Here is a 15,971-nt window from a genome sequence, read left to right on the forward strand (position 1 = left end):
TGACAACCACTGACCGTGTCTAAACTCTTGGACATGATGTGACATAGCGTCGAGAATTAATTCTCGTGAATCTTTATTTTCTAAAAACAAATTCATCTTTAGCACGCGAAATAAAGTAGCATGACTTACAAGACATATCTTTACTTGAATTAACAGTTCTATAAGTTTATCTTTTCTAGAATGCTTTACAATTTCTACAGAATCCATTGATTGATTAGCGCGTACTTCAGTTACTGCTTGTCTCACCGTTTGTAAGCAATTATCATGGTTTATACTATTATCATTTTTTGCTTTAAAGGTGTTTTCTTCATTTTTATTGTGGAAATCAGTTTCATTTCCCAAATCCTGATTGCTATTTGTCATAATTTTTTTACCAATTAAATGCTCGCGTGGCGGCATTTCATCAACATATTCGACCCATCTGATAACAGCTTCAAGAACTACATCTTCGTTGCTGACAAACAGATCCTCATTTTCTATCAATTCCTGAACTTCTTGAAAGGACATCTGAAGATACGTTGTTGACTGTTGAATTTGTTCAAAGTTTTTCAACATAAATGTGTGGATTTTATCGAGAACTTTTACTGAACCCAAAAGTTTTGCGTGTAGATAATATTTTTCCCAGGTGTCCAATGAACATGTTTTAATAGCAAACTCCTCACAAAATGTTACCAGAAAGTTTATCTGCAGCATATGAGCTGCTCGCCACACTTCATTAAAATTGTCTACAGTTATCAGATTTGTTCCTGTATAAATAGTATTGATGATTAAGCGGAAAACTTCACATGAAACATCTTTTAGCACAACACAGTTTTCTGTGACTTCTTTCATACCAGATCTGAACAGCGCCTTGAAAAAATCTGAACACGCCGCTAGGATGAGACGATGACATTGGATGGTTTCATCCTGAACTTTCACAGCGAAGTCAAATAAAATGTTTTCATTCCACACATTCTCAAGACCCTTGACGATCTGGTCACAAAACGTTTGTCTGTTCATTTTGTATCAAATCTGTAAGGTTTTTTTTTTTTAATTTTAAGTTTATAAGATTAATTAGTAGTAACAAAAATAGTGCATCAAATAAATAATAATAATAATAATAAATAATAAAAAGATTATTTTAATGGCATAAGTCAGATCTTTAGCTCATTCAAGACAATGTTCTCTTTTAGCTTGAGACCGCATATCTAATTTTTCAGGTACATAAAAGCACACATTCTAGCTATTCATTTTATTTTATTTTGAATAATGAATTATTTAATTTCTAAAAACAGTTTTTGTTGCTAGGTTAGTTGTAATTATAAAGTCGTGTAAACAATTAGCAACACAGTGATGACTTTCTTTGATTCAATGTATCGTAAGCATCAAGAGTGAATAGTTGTGTACTCCGTCCCTTTTACTTCAGAGCATCTCATATAATAATGTGTAGATTCTAATTATTATTTCAGTTATCGTATAACTAGATATAGATTGTAACGTTAACCTATCTATCAGCCAAATAGAAGGAGAACGTCCCCGGATTCTTTTTTCGGGGTCATATGCAAATGCCCTACGGCCTAAGTGGATGAACACTTAACACAACGACACACTAGGGCTCGAATTTAATGTCTAGGGAAGCTAGTGATACTATTGTAATTAACACTCATCCAATCTACATACGACCTTTTAATCAGCGAACACAGTTGTGGCAGAACACAAGGATGAACTAGATAAAATATTTAATGTATAAAATATCAAAAACCCAACTTACACAATGTAGGAAAAAACACTATCACAGATTTCTACACTGTCTAACAATAGCCACAGGCCACACAACACTGCTGTAGCTTCAGGAATTACTTAGCGACAAGTAATATTAAACTAGAAGACTAAATCAACTTAAGAAAGCAAGGCACACACAGGTCTTAAGTACTCTCACGTTCAAATGGTCAGAGTCTATAGCCGGACAATATGGACGGCTGCCTGATCAAGGTAAAACTGCCTTGTAGACTGCCAGGTCAAGATAAACTGCCTCGTGTTGCGAGTGTGCAGTGCAATTAAAGACTTCTGTGACAGGGGAGGTTATCCTCAACTCATGTCGCCATTGGTTGGGATAATCATCTGATCAGAATCATTCAATCAGATTTTAATGGAAAATTTCTATGTCTCAAACACCTTAATAAGTCAGTGGAAAAACCCCAGGTGTTACACCATCATTCCATATAAGGAATTATACAATGTCAAAATAAAAATGACTCGACCTAAGTAGGTCACATCCCCTCCCTTTTTGGAAGTGACAGATAGGTTCCACAAAAACATACATAGGGAACCAATCTGGCAATGAAAATAAAAAATGTTTTACAAATGTAAGCAATCAAAATCATAATACCAGATGAAAATATCCCTGAACATAAAAGGGAAGTAACTCCAACTTTTACAATTGGTGAAAGGGGAGTAACCCTTCAAAAGGTAATTATACATCAAAATCCCTCAAAAAAGGGTATTACATTATTTCCATGTGGATATTAAAAGTGGTAAACCCGCCAGGGTAAGACCTTTATTTCAATGACTAGCTACAATATCAATTGCGTCATATGAGACATATTATTATAAAAGATTACATATAATCAAAAACCACCTTTAATTAAGGTTCACCTGAAAATAAACAAAATATTCAACAGGATTGGAATTTTGAAAAAAATTCAAAACTCACACCACTCATTTTCATATGAGTGACACTCAAACAAAACCTGTTTATGGTCCTAATGAACCACAAAGCATGTCACATGATCAATGTGTGTAACAAGATTTTACATCCTTGACAAACAATCAGCCACAACATTATCACTACCCTTAATGTGTGAAATTTCCAGATTAAAATTTTGGAAATATAAGCACCATCTCAATATTCTTTGATTTGTCTGTCCTAACTTAGAGGTAAATTTCAGGGGATCATGGTCAGAAAACACTCTGACTGGATTGGTTGAAGAAGAGACATAGACTTCAAAATGTTGTAATGATAAAACCAAAGCTAAAGCCTCTTTTTCAATAGTAGAATAATTCTTTTGGTTCTCATTTAACTTCCTGGAAAAAAAGGCAATGGGATGGTCAATTCCCATGTTGTCTTCTTGAAATAGGACTGAGCCAATGGCTAAGTTGCTAGCATCAATGGCAAGTTTAAAGGGCTTGCTAAAATTTGGTGCAGCCATAACAGGAGCATTTGATAAAAATGACTTAATGGTTAAAAAAGCTTCTTGACATTTATTGGACCATTCAAACTTAACACCCTTTTTCAATAATGCAGTAAGAGGTTCAGCAATAGCTGAAAAGTTTTGACAGAACCGCCTATAGTAACCAGCCATCCCAAGGAACTTTTTGATCTCTTTACAATTTTTGGGAGGTGGTAACCTTACAATAGCATCTACTTTAGCTTCAATGGGCCGAACTTGGTTCGTTCCCACTTGATAACCCAAATAGGTAATTGAAGCTTTACAGAAATCACTTTTATGTAAGTTTACAGTAAAATTAACTTCAGACGATTTTCTAAAAAGGTTAGTCAATTGAACAATATGTTCTTCAAAAGTATTAGAAAATACAACTATATCATCTATGTAGGCCTCACATTGGTCTATGTCAGCAATGACAGAGTTAATGACTCTCTGGAAAGTTTGACCAGCATTTCGCATACCAAAAGGCATACGTTTGTATCTAAAAAAACCATTAGGGGTTACAAAAGCAGATATTTCTTTTGCACGGTCAGATAAGGGGATTTGCCAGTATCCTGAAAGTAAATCAATTTTGGAAATTATCTTAGCAGCTTTTTCCGGGTTAACTCTATAGGGGTGTTGTTTAATGGGTTTTGCGTCACCAACGTCTACATCATGAGGTGGTACTTTCGCTTCTTTGGGGACATCCCCAAAGATAGAGGGAAATGTCTCAAATAACTGAGACAACCTATGGCTTTCCTCTGTGGACAAATGCATAAGGTGGACATTCAAATTATCTAAAAAGGAAGAATTTACCAATTTTGGGGGTTTCAATTTATCATGTATCACATCATCAGAAACATTTGAACATACAGGTAAAGTAATTTTAGCTGTGGATTGAAAATTGTTACAATTATCATAATACTTTTTCAGTGAGTTGACATGATACACTGTCTGTTTCTTTCTTCTGTCGGGCGTATTGACAACATAGTTCAAATCACTTAATTTTGAATGCACAGTAAAGGGTCCACAATATCTCAAGGATAACGCATTGTTCAGATTAGGCACTAGCACAAGAACTTTGTCGCCTGGATTGAATGTTCGTTTACAAGAACTCTTATCATACAGTCCTTTCATTCTCACTTGGGCCTTTCTTAAGTTCTTGTGAGCCATTTCGCACACGGCTTTCAGTCGAACGTGAAAATCGTCAAAGTTTTCCACTGGATGATCACTGGTACCTGTCCAACGTTCGTGTATCAGCTTCAGGGGGCCACGGACAGAATGTCCAAACACAAGTTGAAAAGGCGAGTAGCCTAAAGAGTCCTGGACACAGTCCCTCGCGGCGAAAATAATCCAAGGAACAGACTCATCCCATTGGGTGTTACTATTAGCGAATGTCCTTAGCATGGTTTTGAGGGTTTGGTGGAACCGCTCAAGTACGCCTTGAGACTGAGGGTGGTAGGCTGAGCTGGTGATGTGGGCAACGCCTAGCTTGGCTAGTGCTTCCTGAAAATGGTGACTGGTGAAGTTGCTGCCTTGATCTGTTTGCACGATTCTAGGTAATCCAAAGGTAGTGAAGAACCGGGTCATGGCTCTGACTACAGTCTTTGCCTTAATGTTCCGTAAGGGAATCGCCTCGGGAAAACGGGTACTTGAACACATAAAGGTCAGTAGGTACTCGTTGCCCGCCTTGGTTTTAGGCAAGGGACCTACACAGTCCATGACGATTTTAGAAAAGGGTTCTTCTAATACAGGAATCGGACTCAAAGGGGCCTTAGGAATTGTCTGGTTTGGCTTTCCGGCCAACTGACAGTTCGTGCAACTTCTGCAGTAACGCGACACATCTTTTCTCATTTTGGGCCAAAAGAACAGTTCTTTGATCTTCGCCGTCGTTTTAGTGACACCTGGGTGCGCTGACATTGGATGGTCATGTGCCAGCTTAAGTATTTCATGCCGATAAGGTGGAGGGACCCACAGCTGGTTTTTACCCAACCATGGTTCGGCTGGTGAGGCAATCACTGGTATAGCGCGACGAAAGAAGAGGCCGTTCTCGGAGAAATATTCTCCATCGTCAGATGATAGAGATTTTTCGACCGTTGCTTTGAGTTCCGCGTCGACTTGTTGAGCTTTAATGATGTCTTCCTGAGATATCCTCAGGGGTAAGCCCAGACTTGTGTTTTCTGGAAGCATAGACTCTAGTTTGGGAGTCGAATTTCTTGACGATGATGGTAGATGTGGTTCAGACGTTGTGTCAGCCAATTGTTTGGTCTGGCTTCTTATCACCGCACATGCAGGATACAGTTCATAATCATTATCTGGAACTGTTGACAAAGGGTCTGAAACCGTACAGGGGTATACTTTGCTTCCCGCAAGGTCATTCCCTAGAAGTAGGTGTACTCCTGGGACTGGAATACTATCTATCACACCTAAAATGACTTCACCTTCGACGAGATGATGTTTCAAGGCAAACTGGTGTAGAGGGACGACAGTAGATTTTGTCCCCACTCCCTGGATAATGGAAATCCTTCCGGTGTTCGTCTCAGGTGAAATGTCCATTGAACTTTTCAAAAGGAGTGATTGTGACGCTCCTGTGTCTCTTAGAACAGTGATATTCTTCTGAGACAACGGATCACCTGGTTTGCTAATGATGGCTTCGGCAATAAAAGATGAAAAGTCAACTTTTCTCGATCCCTCGAGATCGGTAGACTCGGAAGAAACTGGATGGTGGCGAGAACAGTCAAAATGTGACTGCACATAATGTGTGGAGACTTGACTACCTTCTTGCGGACACTTAGGGTTAGAGTCCTTTAGAATTCTAGAGTTCATAGTTGAACTGGCTGCTTGAGGGGACAGAGCATAGTGCGCAGAAGTACGCACCACCTCTCTGTTATTCTGAAGACGTTTGTAACAGTCCTTGACATGGTGACCAGGCCTTTTGCAGAACTGGCATACTGCTCGACGATTGAGAGTTGATCTTGGTTTCTCTCTGGACTGTGATGCCTTCAAATGTTGGCCAACAGAAGGATTGCTGCCAAAAAGGGGAAGCACGGGGTTGAGGCGGTTTCCTGACACTGGTGGTTTCTTATGCACCAACATATATGTGTCAGCCGACTCAGCAGCCTTCTGGATGTCAGTTATCTTGTTATCCAGAATGTGTAGTCGTATCTCTTCAGGCAGGGACGATAGGAATTCTTCCCTTAGGATAAGTGACCTGAGTTTCTCAAACTCAGAAACTTCCTCAGAGTGTAGCCACCTTGAGAATATTTTCTCCTTTTCAAAGAGAAATTCCACATATGATTGTGTGGGTAACTTGCGGAGTGTTCGGAATTTTGTCCGATAGGCCTCGGGCGTCAGTGCGTAGGCCTTTAAAATGGCAGTCTTGACCAAACTATAGTTATTTTGAACGTCGTGAGAGAGTGCCTGGTATGTTTTTGCAGCTTTCCCAGTAAGGACAGAGCTCAATAAAGCAGTAATGGAAGTTTCGGGCCATTCACATGTCTTCGCTAAACTCTCAAACGAGTTAAAGAAAACGACCAAATCTGTTTCATCAAATTTAGGAACTAATTTCCCAAATTTGGCAATCACTTGCCCTACCGACAACTTTTTTGGATCTACCAGAGAAGTAACATCACTAACTTGACCAAACTCTAATTCCAACCTCCTCTTGTCTAAAGCAATTTTAGCCTCTAACTCCTGTCTCTCTAGAGCAACTTTCTCCTTCTCTAAAGCAATTCTAGCTTCTAATTCTACCTTCTCTAGAGTTTTCTCCTCGCGGAGCAACACACCAGCCAACAAACTTTCATCAAATACTCCTTCATTAATGAAATGAACAACAATTTTATCTCTCAACACTTCTGACTTCTGCGTAACAGAATAATCCAATTTCAATTCCTTAACAACACTAACCAAAACTTTTCTACTCAACTTTTCTACATCTTCAACAGTAGGATTAGCCAAAAAAGACTCCATAACACTAACTTGAAAATCACAACAAGCCTAGATCCTTTAAATTAATACACAGCGTTGGGCCGTGTACTTGTCCTCTAAATGTAGGACGTGACACGTCTGCTTATTTGACCTAGATACTCTAGCCTGAGCGCGCGTTGTAAGAACACTGCGCTACTGGATATAAAAACAACTAAATCCAACTAACCTTAGTATTCAACTGATATAACCAACAACTGGAACGACAGATTAAATCCCGGACGAGCCCCCACTTTGTAACGTTAACCTATCTATCAGCCAAATAGAAGGAGAACGTCCCCGGATTCTTTTTTCGGGGTCATATGCAAATGCCTTACGGCCTAAGTGGATGAACACTTAACACAACGACACACTAGGGCTCGAATTTAATGTCTAGGGAAGCTAGTGATACTATTGTAATTAACACTCATCCAATCTACATACGACCTTTTAATCAGCGAACACAGTTGTGGCAGAACACAAGGATGAACTAGATAAAATATTTAATGTATAAAATATCAAAAACCCAACTTACACAATGTAGGAAAAAACACTATCACAGATTTCTACACTGTCTAACAATAGCCACAGGCCACACAACACTGCTGTAGCTTCAGGAATTACTTAGCGACAAGTAATATTAAACTAGAAGACTAAATCAACTTAAGAAAGCAAGGCACACACAGGTCTTAAGTACTCTCACGTTCAAATGGTCAGAGTCTATAGCCGGACAATATGGACGGCTGCCTGATCAAGGTAAAACTGCCTCGTAGACTGCCAGGTCAAGATAAACTGCCTCGTGTTGCGAGTGTGCAGTGCAATTAAAGACTTCTGTGACAGGGGAGGTTATCCTCAACTCATGTCGCCATTGGTTGGGATAATCATCTGATCAGAATCATTCAATCAGATTTTAATGGAAAATTTCTATGTCTCAAACACCTTAATAAGTCAGTGGAAAAACCCCAGGTGTTACACCATCATTCCATATAAGGAATTATACAATGTCAAAATAAAAATGACTCGACCTAAGTAGGTCACAAGATCTAGATACATTGTTTCACTGTTGTTGACACCCCAAGCTATTCAATAGTAAATGAATAACGTTTTTATATATATATATTTGTTGTAAATATAGAGCACTATAGCCAGACGGGAGTCGATTATTTGAAAGTTTGGTAATCCCTTAGTTTAGCGTCGGAAATTATTGGGTAATGTTTGTTGAGTTTCGGTAATTAGAGTTACGGTAAACCATGGTTTATTTGACCATTGAAATATAAATAAATTGAAAGTCGATTGTAGTAAATTAATGTTTTAATTTTTTAAGTTTAATCGACAAAAGGAAACAAGAATAAATATAATAGTAGATTTAAATTAGTAGATCTAAAAATAAAAACATATATAAATATAAATAATGTATCAAATGTAATAATTTAATGTTTTTGGCTTGCAGCGGATTTGCGACCATTAATTAATTAAATCTAGATCTAGCTAGATATCTAGCTGCTAGGCGAAGTAAAAAAATCTAGATTACGAAAATAGTAAAAATGATTACAAAATGTAAAAATGATTACAAAATTAAATCTATCCAAATTTTAAACATTCTGTTTAAAAATAAAAGAAGACGCCAAATAAAGTATGGTTTACGGTACTTCCGGTGAATTCCGGAAGTGTGTGACAGACTTTGTTATTGTTTTACTGTTTTTTACTGCTATACGATTCCGGAATAATAACCGACGCTAAACTAAGGGATTACCGAAAGTTTATCTAGGGTCTAAACCTTACCACTATTTATATTGATGTTCTTGCGGAATTTTAAAATATACCTTCTTTTTTACCTGTCAAATGGTAATGAGTATCTTAAAACCATTAAAGCCGGAAGTAAAGAAATGTTTTTTATATTGGTTTACATCTAGATCTACGTGCGTTTCGGTGCGACAAAAACGTTCAAATCTGTAAATTTTTAAATGCGTAACTTAAAAAAAAAAATATTTAGTTACAGCAAAATATAAGTGGAGGGAATTCGTGTTTCGTCGCATTTCTTGTACAAGTTGTTTACGATAGAGTAACTTGAATTGGTCTTAAATTGGATTTGATGACCATACACTAATATAAATTGCTATGAGATATTTTGTCTGAGATTATTTGTCCATGATATCATTTGTCCTGATATGTTTTTCCTCATATCTTTTGTCCGTGAGATCATTTGTCCTGAGATCATTTGTCCTGAGATAATTTGTCCGTGAGATATTTTGTCTGCGATATTTTGTCTATGATCATTTATCCTGTAACCATATTGATTGTTATCACCGTATTAGTATGCGAATGTTATATGATGAAAGTTACCGCTAAGCCAGCCTACCTCCCCCCCCCCACCCTGCAAGCGTCCACAAAGCTTTACTTTACTATGACACCCTCCTCCTACCCCGCATGGACGTCAGAAAATGGATATCACAGAGGCGTTACGAGCGGGGGGTGGGGGCCGACCGTACCAGGTGACACCATATAGGGAGGTGTCACAAAGGCAAAAGTTAGCAAAATATATACAGAAACAAATTATTATTCCGGTTAAATAATTGATTAATTAGAATTAAATAAACTTTTAAGAGTAATGTTGACAAGTCCCGACAAGGGTGGGGGGAACGACGACACCATGACGTAAACCAGCTACATTAAGCTGTATAACCTACTATAGATAAACATCGTTAGTATAATCTGAGCATAGTTTAACGCTATCATCGGTGGGGGGGGGGGCTACATCAACTAAATGTTGCAAAATTTGCCAGAGGAAAAAGGTTTTATTGAAAAATCATAATGATTTTATATTCAATCCACGTCTGGGGTGAGGGGGTGACACAACTGGCTGCTGCACCGGGTGACACCCGACCTTTCTACGCCACTGGAATATCCTAAAGGGTTGTGGCGGGTCTTCGGGTCTAAATTTGGGGATAAAAAGCTTTATAAAAGGTGGGGGTGGGTGCAATGGAATATCAGTATGTGTTATGTAGTGCAGCCGACAGACTGTTTTCCAACACTAAACTGAGTCGTCTAGTACGTCTTGATAGTGTTTTCAGAAAACCTCAAACTTTTGCGCACTTTGTTTAATTCCAATATTAGATGTATTAATGTGTGTCGCACCATTGAAGCACGCATGTTTGCAATCAACATTATTATATTTTTTACTCCAGACCTTGTAAACAACTAGATCTAGATCTACAACTTTTAAAGTTACATCATATAATCCAAATTATTAATGAAGGTACTTTAAATAATTACGCGAGAAGCTGGTATAAGAGTAAAGAGGAGAGTTTTGACGTTTTATGTCGGTGTTGATGTTGGTTTACTTTTAAAGTTAGGATCTTTATTAGGTTTCGTGTTTAAACTAGTGTTTAGGTAGGCAGTTTTAGACAGCATTCATTTTTATATAACCCCTAACTGACAAAATTATACTTTAATTCATAAAAACTATTGTTTGATCAGGGTCGATGTGGTCGAATGGTAGAGCTTACGACAGCAAACCCCAAAGTCTCGAGTTCGGATCCCGACTTGAGATCTCTAGGCCGTCCCAGAGTACAAATTAGTGAAACAAAGTGCTGACCGCAATGCCAAGGTCACTGAAATAGATGAACTATGTTTCATCTTCCCAATGTGTCTTGGGCACGAACGGGAAAAAGATTCAATGGTTAGAGTTTGTTTTGGTTTATAGTTTGGTTTAAGGATATCGTTAGGGAAATATTTGGGTGCTATACATTGTTGATACTCTGTGGATTCGAACGACATTCTAACATTGTCAATCATAAAATGCGTGGTCTAGAGAAAGGTTTAAGACTAAGGCATAGTTAGTGTTACAATAGATCCTTAAGATACTGGCGATGAGAATGCGGACAAAATGAACTGACAAATACCAAATATCAGTTTTTAGGGTTGTGGTAGTTTATTTAAATTATCAAAGTCTTAAGTTATAGAGCTTTACCATAGCTTAATCGTAGTTCAGAAATTAACGCTTTGGTATTTTGTTTGGTCTTGTAATTAACATGGTGTTTCAACCGAGGTAGAGGTAGAAGAAATTGGTTCAGTTATACTCAAGAGCAAAATATATGCAAGATACTGTATACCACATATCGGTATTCAAGTTAATATAACATTTTATGTAGATGGTTATAGGGCTGGAAAGTAGGTCACCAATCAGTTCTACAGCTCAATAAAACCTGCATAAACCATAGAACTGGTTGGTGACCGACTTACCAGCCCTATTGTTAATGTAAGGGCCAGTTGGTCAGACAGGATTGAGTGTCCGATTTTAAAATATTGTTTAAAAAGAAATAGGGATATTACAGCGGTTTAGTTAGTGGCATTTGGAAAAAAAACAGCATTGAAAACGCCCGCTTAAAAATCATTCTCCCAATAAAAACTAGACTGTAAGTAGAGTAATTTAAAGCTACTCTTTGAACCGTCTTAATCTAAGCATCTTTCAATGCAATAAAGGCCAAATAAACAAGAGTTAATCCAGAGTTATTAAGCGCTGGTGTTATTTAATGAATCACATGAGTCTAGTTCTTCTGAAAAAAATAATATAGCTGTTTACAACAACAAATCTGGATTACACTAGCCCATGCATGACTGAGCTCTTCAAATTAGACTCCATTACAATTTCACCCGATCTCAACAATATTCAATTCTGTAAACTATTGTCATAGAACAGCCGGGTTAATCTGGTGAGGCCTAGGATCAATAAATATTTAATATACAACATATTTACTTGGGCTTACAAAAAAAGTCGATGCATATTACCAGATACATGGGTGTTCTGCTATAGGTTATGGACAAATTACGTTGATCATATTATGTATTAATCTATTTAATACTAGATAAAGCTTAATAATTCTAACCGTAAAAAATAATAACTGACAAAGCTAAATTTTGAAAAAAATAAAACTCTTACAAAATACTTTACATTGGTAAAAAAAAAATATAGAATTTTTGTAAAAAAAAATACAACACTTAATTTTGAGGTTTCTTTAAACTATAGACCAGAACGTTTTTAATGAGTTTTTTACAGGCATTTCTCCCCCCCCCCAAGATAGTCTACCGCCCCCCCCCCCCTCCCAAAAATTTCAAGTGCTCCCACATTATTGGTTGAAAAAAAAACTCAGCTACATTGTTTGAACGTTTCAGGGTATAGATAAAAATTATGTTTAAATCATTTTACTGCATTTTTAGTATGAACAAAAGAAAACATTAAGAACTTTGTAATTACTTAAGAAGTAATGTTTACAAGAAACAAATATTAGTATTAAAGTATTAAAGACAGATTTAAAATTAATGCACAGATCATTAATGTCAGGGTTGTGTATTTTTTATTAAAAAAATTTACCACATATTGCCGGACTCTATTATCATATGTTATATATTGGCTAATTCTATGATGATTTGCTACAGATTTGCTGAATCTTTGATAATTTGTTACAGATTGGCTGACTCTTTGATCATTTGTTACAGATTGGCTGACTCTTTGATCATTTGTTACTGATTGGATGACTCTATGATCATTTGTTACTGATTGGATGACTCTATGATCATTTGTTACAGATTGACTGACTCGTTGATTATTTGTTACAGATTGGCTGACTCTTTGCTTTGATCATTTGTTACAGATTAGCTGACTCTATGGTCATTTGTTACCGATTGGCTAACTCTTTGATCATTTGTTACTGATTGGATGACTCTATAATCATTTGTTACATATTGGCTGACTCGATGATCATTTGTTACATATTGGCTGACTCTATTATCATTAATTGTTACAGATTAGCTGACTCTTTGATAATTTGTTACAGATTGGCTGACTCTAGGATCATTTGTTACCGATTGGCTGACTCTATTATCCTTAATTGTTACAGATTTGCTGACTCTTTGATCATTTGTTACAGATTAACTGACTCCTTGATAATTTGTTACAGATTAACTGACACCATGAACCCACCAAACATCTGTACTCAGATCGTCAAGTGTCTGGAGAATGTGTGGAATGACAAAATGTTCTTTGACTTTCGTGTCAAGATCACCGACGTAACAATCGAATGTCATCGAGTCATCCTAGCGGGCTGTTCGGATTTTTTTCGCGGACTTTTCCGTTCTGGTATGAGGGAAGTCACAGAGAACTGTGTTGTTCTACAAGATGTCTCCTGCGACGTTTTTCAGTTAATTTTAAAAACAATATACACAGGTGAAAATATTTTAAATTCAGAAAATCTTTTTGAAGTATGGCGAGCGGTTCATCAGCTGCAGATTACATTCATGGTCAATCTGTGTGAAAACTTTGCAATTGAATTAATAGCAATGGATACTTGGGAGAAAATTTACACTAATGCAAGTATTTTGGGTTCAGAAAGAGTTCTAAACAAGATGTTTACATTCATGTTGAATAATTTTGACCAAATTAGTCTGTCGTTAACATTCCTTCAACTGTCTTACACTGAAGTTCGTAATTTGGTCAAAAACCAAGCACTTGTTGTTAGAAGTGAGGATGTAGTTTTTGATGCTGTAATCAAGTGGGTAGACCACGCACGTATCGATGGCACTAATCAATACGTGGATTTATCTATTGAGTCTAAAACTACGATTGACAATTCCAACTTGATAAGTGAAATTGATACGTACCAGAGCGAAATTAACGAAAATGCCCAAAATCTAAATCAAGAAACCTACAATGGATTAGACTCTGACGTTGAGATACTCAACAATGATGAAAGTTCATCCAATGATGTTGCAGTAAAGAAGAATAATTCTAGAAAAGATAAACTTACGTCATTGCTGAAGTTGGTAAGGACATGTCTGGTGAATCCTACCTTCTTATCCCGTGCTTTGAAATCGAAATTATTCTCAGAAAACTTTGCCTCTAGAAACATCATTGTTGACGCTTTGTCATACCATGTACAAGATTTCAGGCATGGTCAGTGGTCATCTGGCGCCGTACACAGATCTTGCAGCGAGTTCGCACAAGGTGGATTTGGAGCCAAAAGACACGGAGAGTTTGTATTTTTAAATGCACTCGATAAAAAACGGTTCCATATTTCCAAGTGTGATTTTTTACAAGAGGATATCCAGGTCGTGACCTTTGAAAACGAACTTTATGCAACAGGGAAAAAACGTCACCAACCAAATGGACTCAGTAAAATGTTTGTCTTTTGTGACAACAGCTGGGAGGAAGTTATCAAAATGCCCAGTAGTAATGTTTTATTAGTTTCACATGGGCAGTCTATTTACGTATTAAACAAAGCAGATAAAATGATATACAACATCAGCCCAAGAAAAAAGAAAGTGAATTTACAAAAGTTTACCGACTTTCCGGCAAATGTGGATGTTAAATATGCAACGATTTTTGAAAACTCTCTTTTAGTTTTTTACCCTGAAAATCAAAACGGTGTAGCCGAAACAGCCGTTCATAAAATTGATATTTTTTCAAAAACATGGACTAAATTAGACAATCTTGATGGACCAGCAGAACACTTGATTACTTTCAGGAACGACAAACACACCTATATTTTACAGGCTAACGGTAGTTTGTGGTTCATTAACAAAACGTCTTTTTTCTCAAAAATGGAAGTAAAATTTCTTTTTAAACTATGGAACTACCAAAAGAAATTGTACGGAGCCATCAACTACGATGATAAACTGATAGTTCTTGGCAGCCGACCCAGTGAAGATACGCCAAATAAAAAGAAAACACACACAGTCCCTGGGTATTTAAATTCAATTAGGTACTGGGAGACTGAAAGTAACTATTCTAATTTTATACCAGTTACTCTTCCAAAGAAGTTTTTACTTCAAAAAATGTAATACATTGGTCAAAATAAGAGAAAAGGTGTTTGTTTAAAGATTTTAATTAGCCCAAATCTAATACTGTAACTGCAAATTGCTCAGTGTAAAAATGGCATTTATTTATTTTATCAGCTACTGACATGTATTTCACAATATTACAATTGTCTAAACTCGAGCAGGTGAGATTACCAACAAATGGTTAAAAACATCACTATACATGTATCTAACTGTCGAATTACAGGAATAAGCTATGGCAGTAACAGATCATCGCTTCATCAAAACACACAATACTTAGATTTTTCTTGATGGTTAATTTTTAATTTGAATATCTTGTTTAAAATTGTTTTTGTTGACGTAAAACATATCGGGTTGTTTTGGATGATTTATATTTACATTTGTTATATTTATATAAGTCTACTTACAATAATCTTTTAAAATTCGATACAAACATATGTTATACACGTTAGTACACCATGTGTGTAAGAACTTGAATCATTTTATTATTTAATCACTGAAATGAAGATCTCAATTCGATAGGTATTGATTATAAAAGATATAGTGTCATTTGATAAAAGTAAAACTTTAAATTTGATTAAATCTTATGTGCAGTAAGTTATCAAGTTAATCTGTAAGTAATGTTAAGCAAAATAAATCTAGATATCGGATTTTTCATAAGGTTTTGTTTAATTTGTCATGTAACCAGTCTATGAAGACAGCGTATTTACAGTCCATCTAACCAGTCTATAAGGACATCGTGTTAACAGTTCATTTAACCAGTCTATAGAGACATCGTGTTTACAGTCCATCTAACCAGTCTATGAAGACATCGTATTTACAGTCCATCTAACCAGTCTATGAAGACATCGTGTTTACAGTCCATCTAACCAGTCTATGAAGACATCGTGTTTACAGTCCATCTAACCAGTCGACGTACACATCTATAAAACCTCCAACTTTTTTCTCACAAATATGTCGTCACCCAAATGACATGTCTGAGGTGACATT

The 15,971-nt window shown here is 36.6% G+C and overlaps 1 protein-coding gene across 1 annotated transcript; it reads left to right on the plus strand.

Annotated features, from left to right (window-relative positions):
- Positions 1-10,310: 10,310 nt before the first annotated feature.
- LOC131955132 (uncharacterized) lies at positions 10,311-15,614 on the plus strand. The gene is made up of 2 exons (XM_059319109.1): positions 10,311-10,404; positions 13,106-15,614. The coding sequence occupies exon 2, from the start codon at positions 13,119-13,121 to the stop codon at positions 14,982-14,984; it is 1,866 nt and encodes a 621-aa protein (XP_059175092.1). The 5' UTR covers positions 10,311-10,404; positions 13,106-13,118; the 3' UTR covers positions 14,985-15,614.
- The last annotated feature ends 357 nt before the right edge of the window (positions 15,615-15,971 follow it).

The sequence above is a fragment of the Physella acuta genome, unplaced genomic scaffold (assembly GCF_028476545.2).
Source record: "Physella acuta isolate Inbredline_101_S28 unplaced genomic scaffold, ASM2847654v3 ptg001057l, whole genome shotgun sequence".
NCBI classification, from domain to species: Eukaryota; Metazoa; Mollusca; class Gastropoda; family Physidae; genus Physella; species Physella acuta.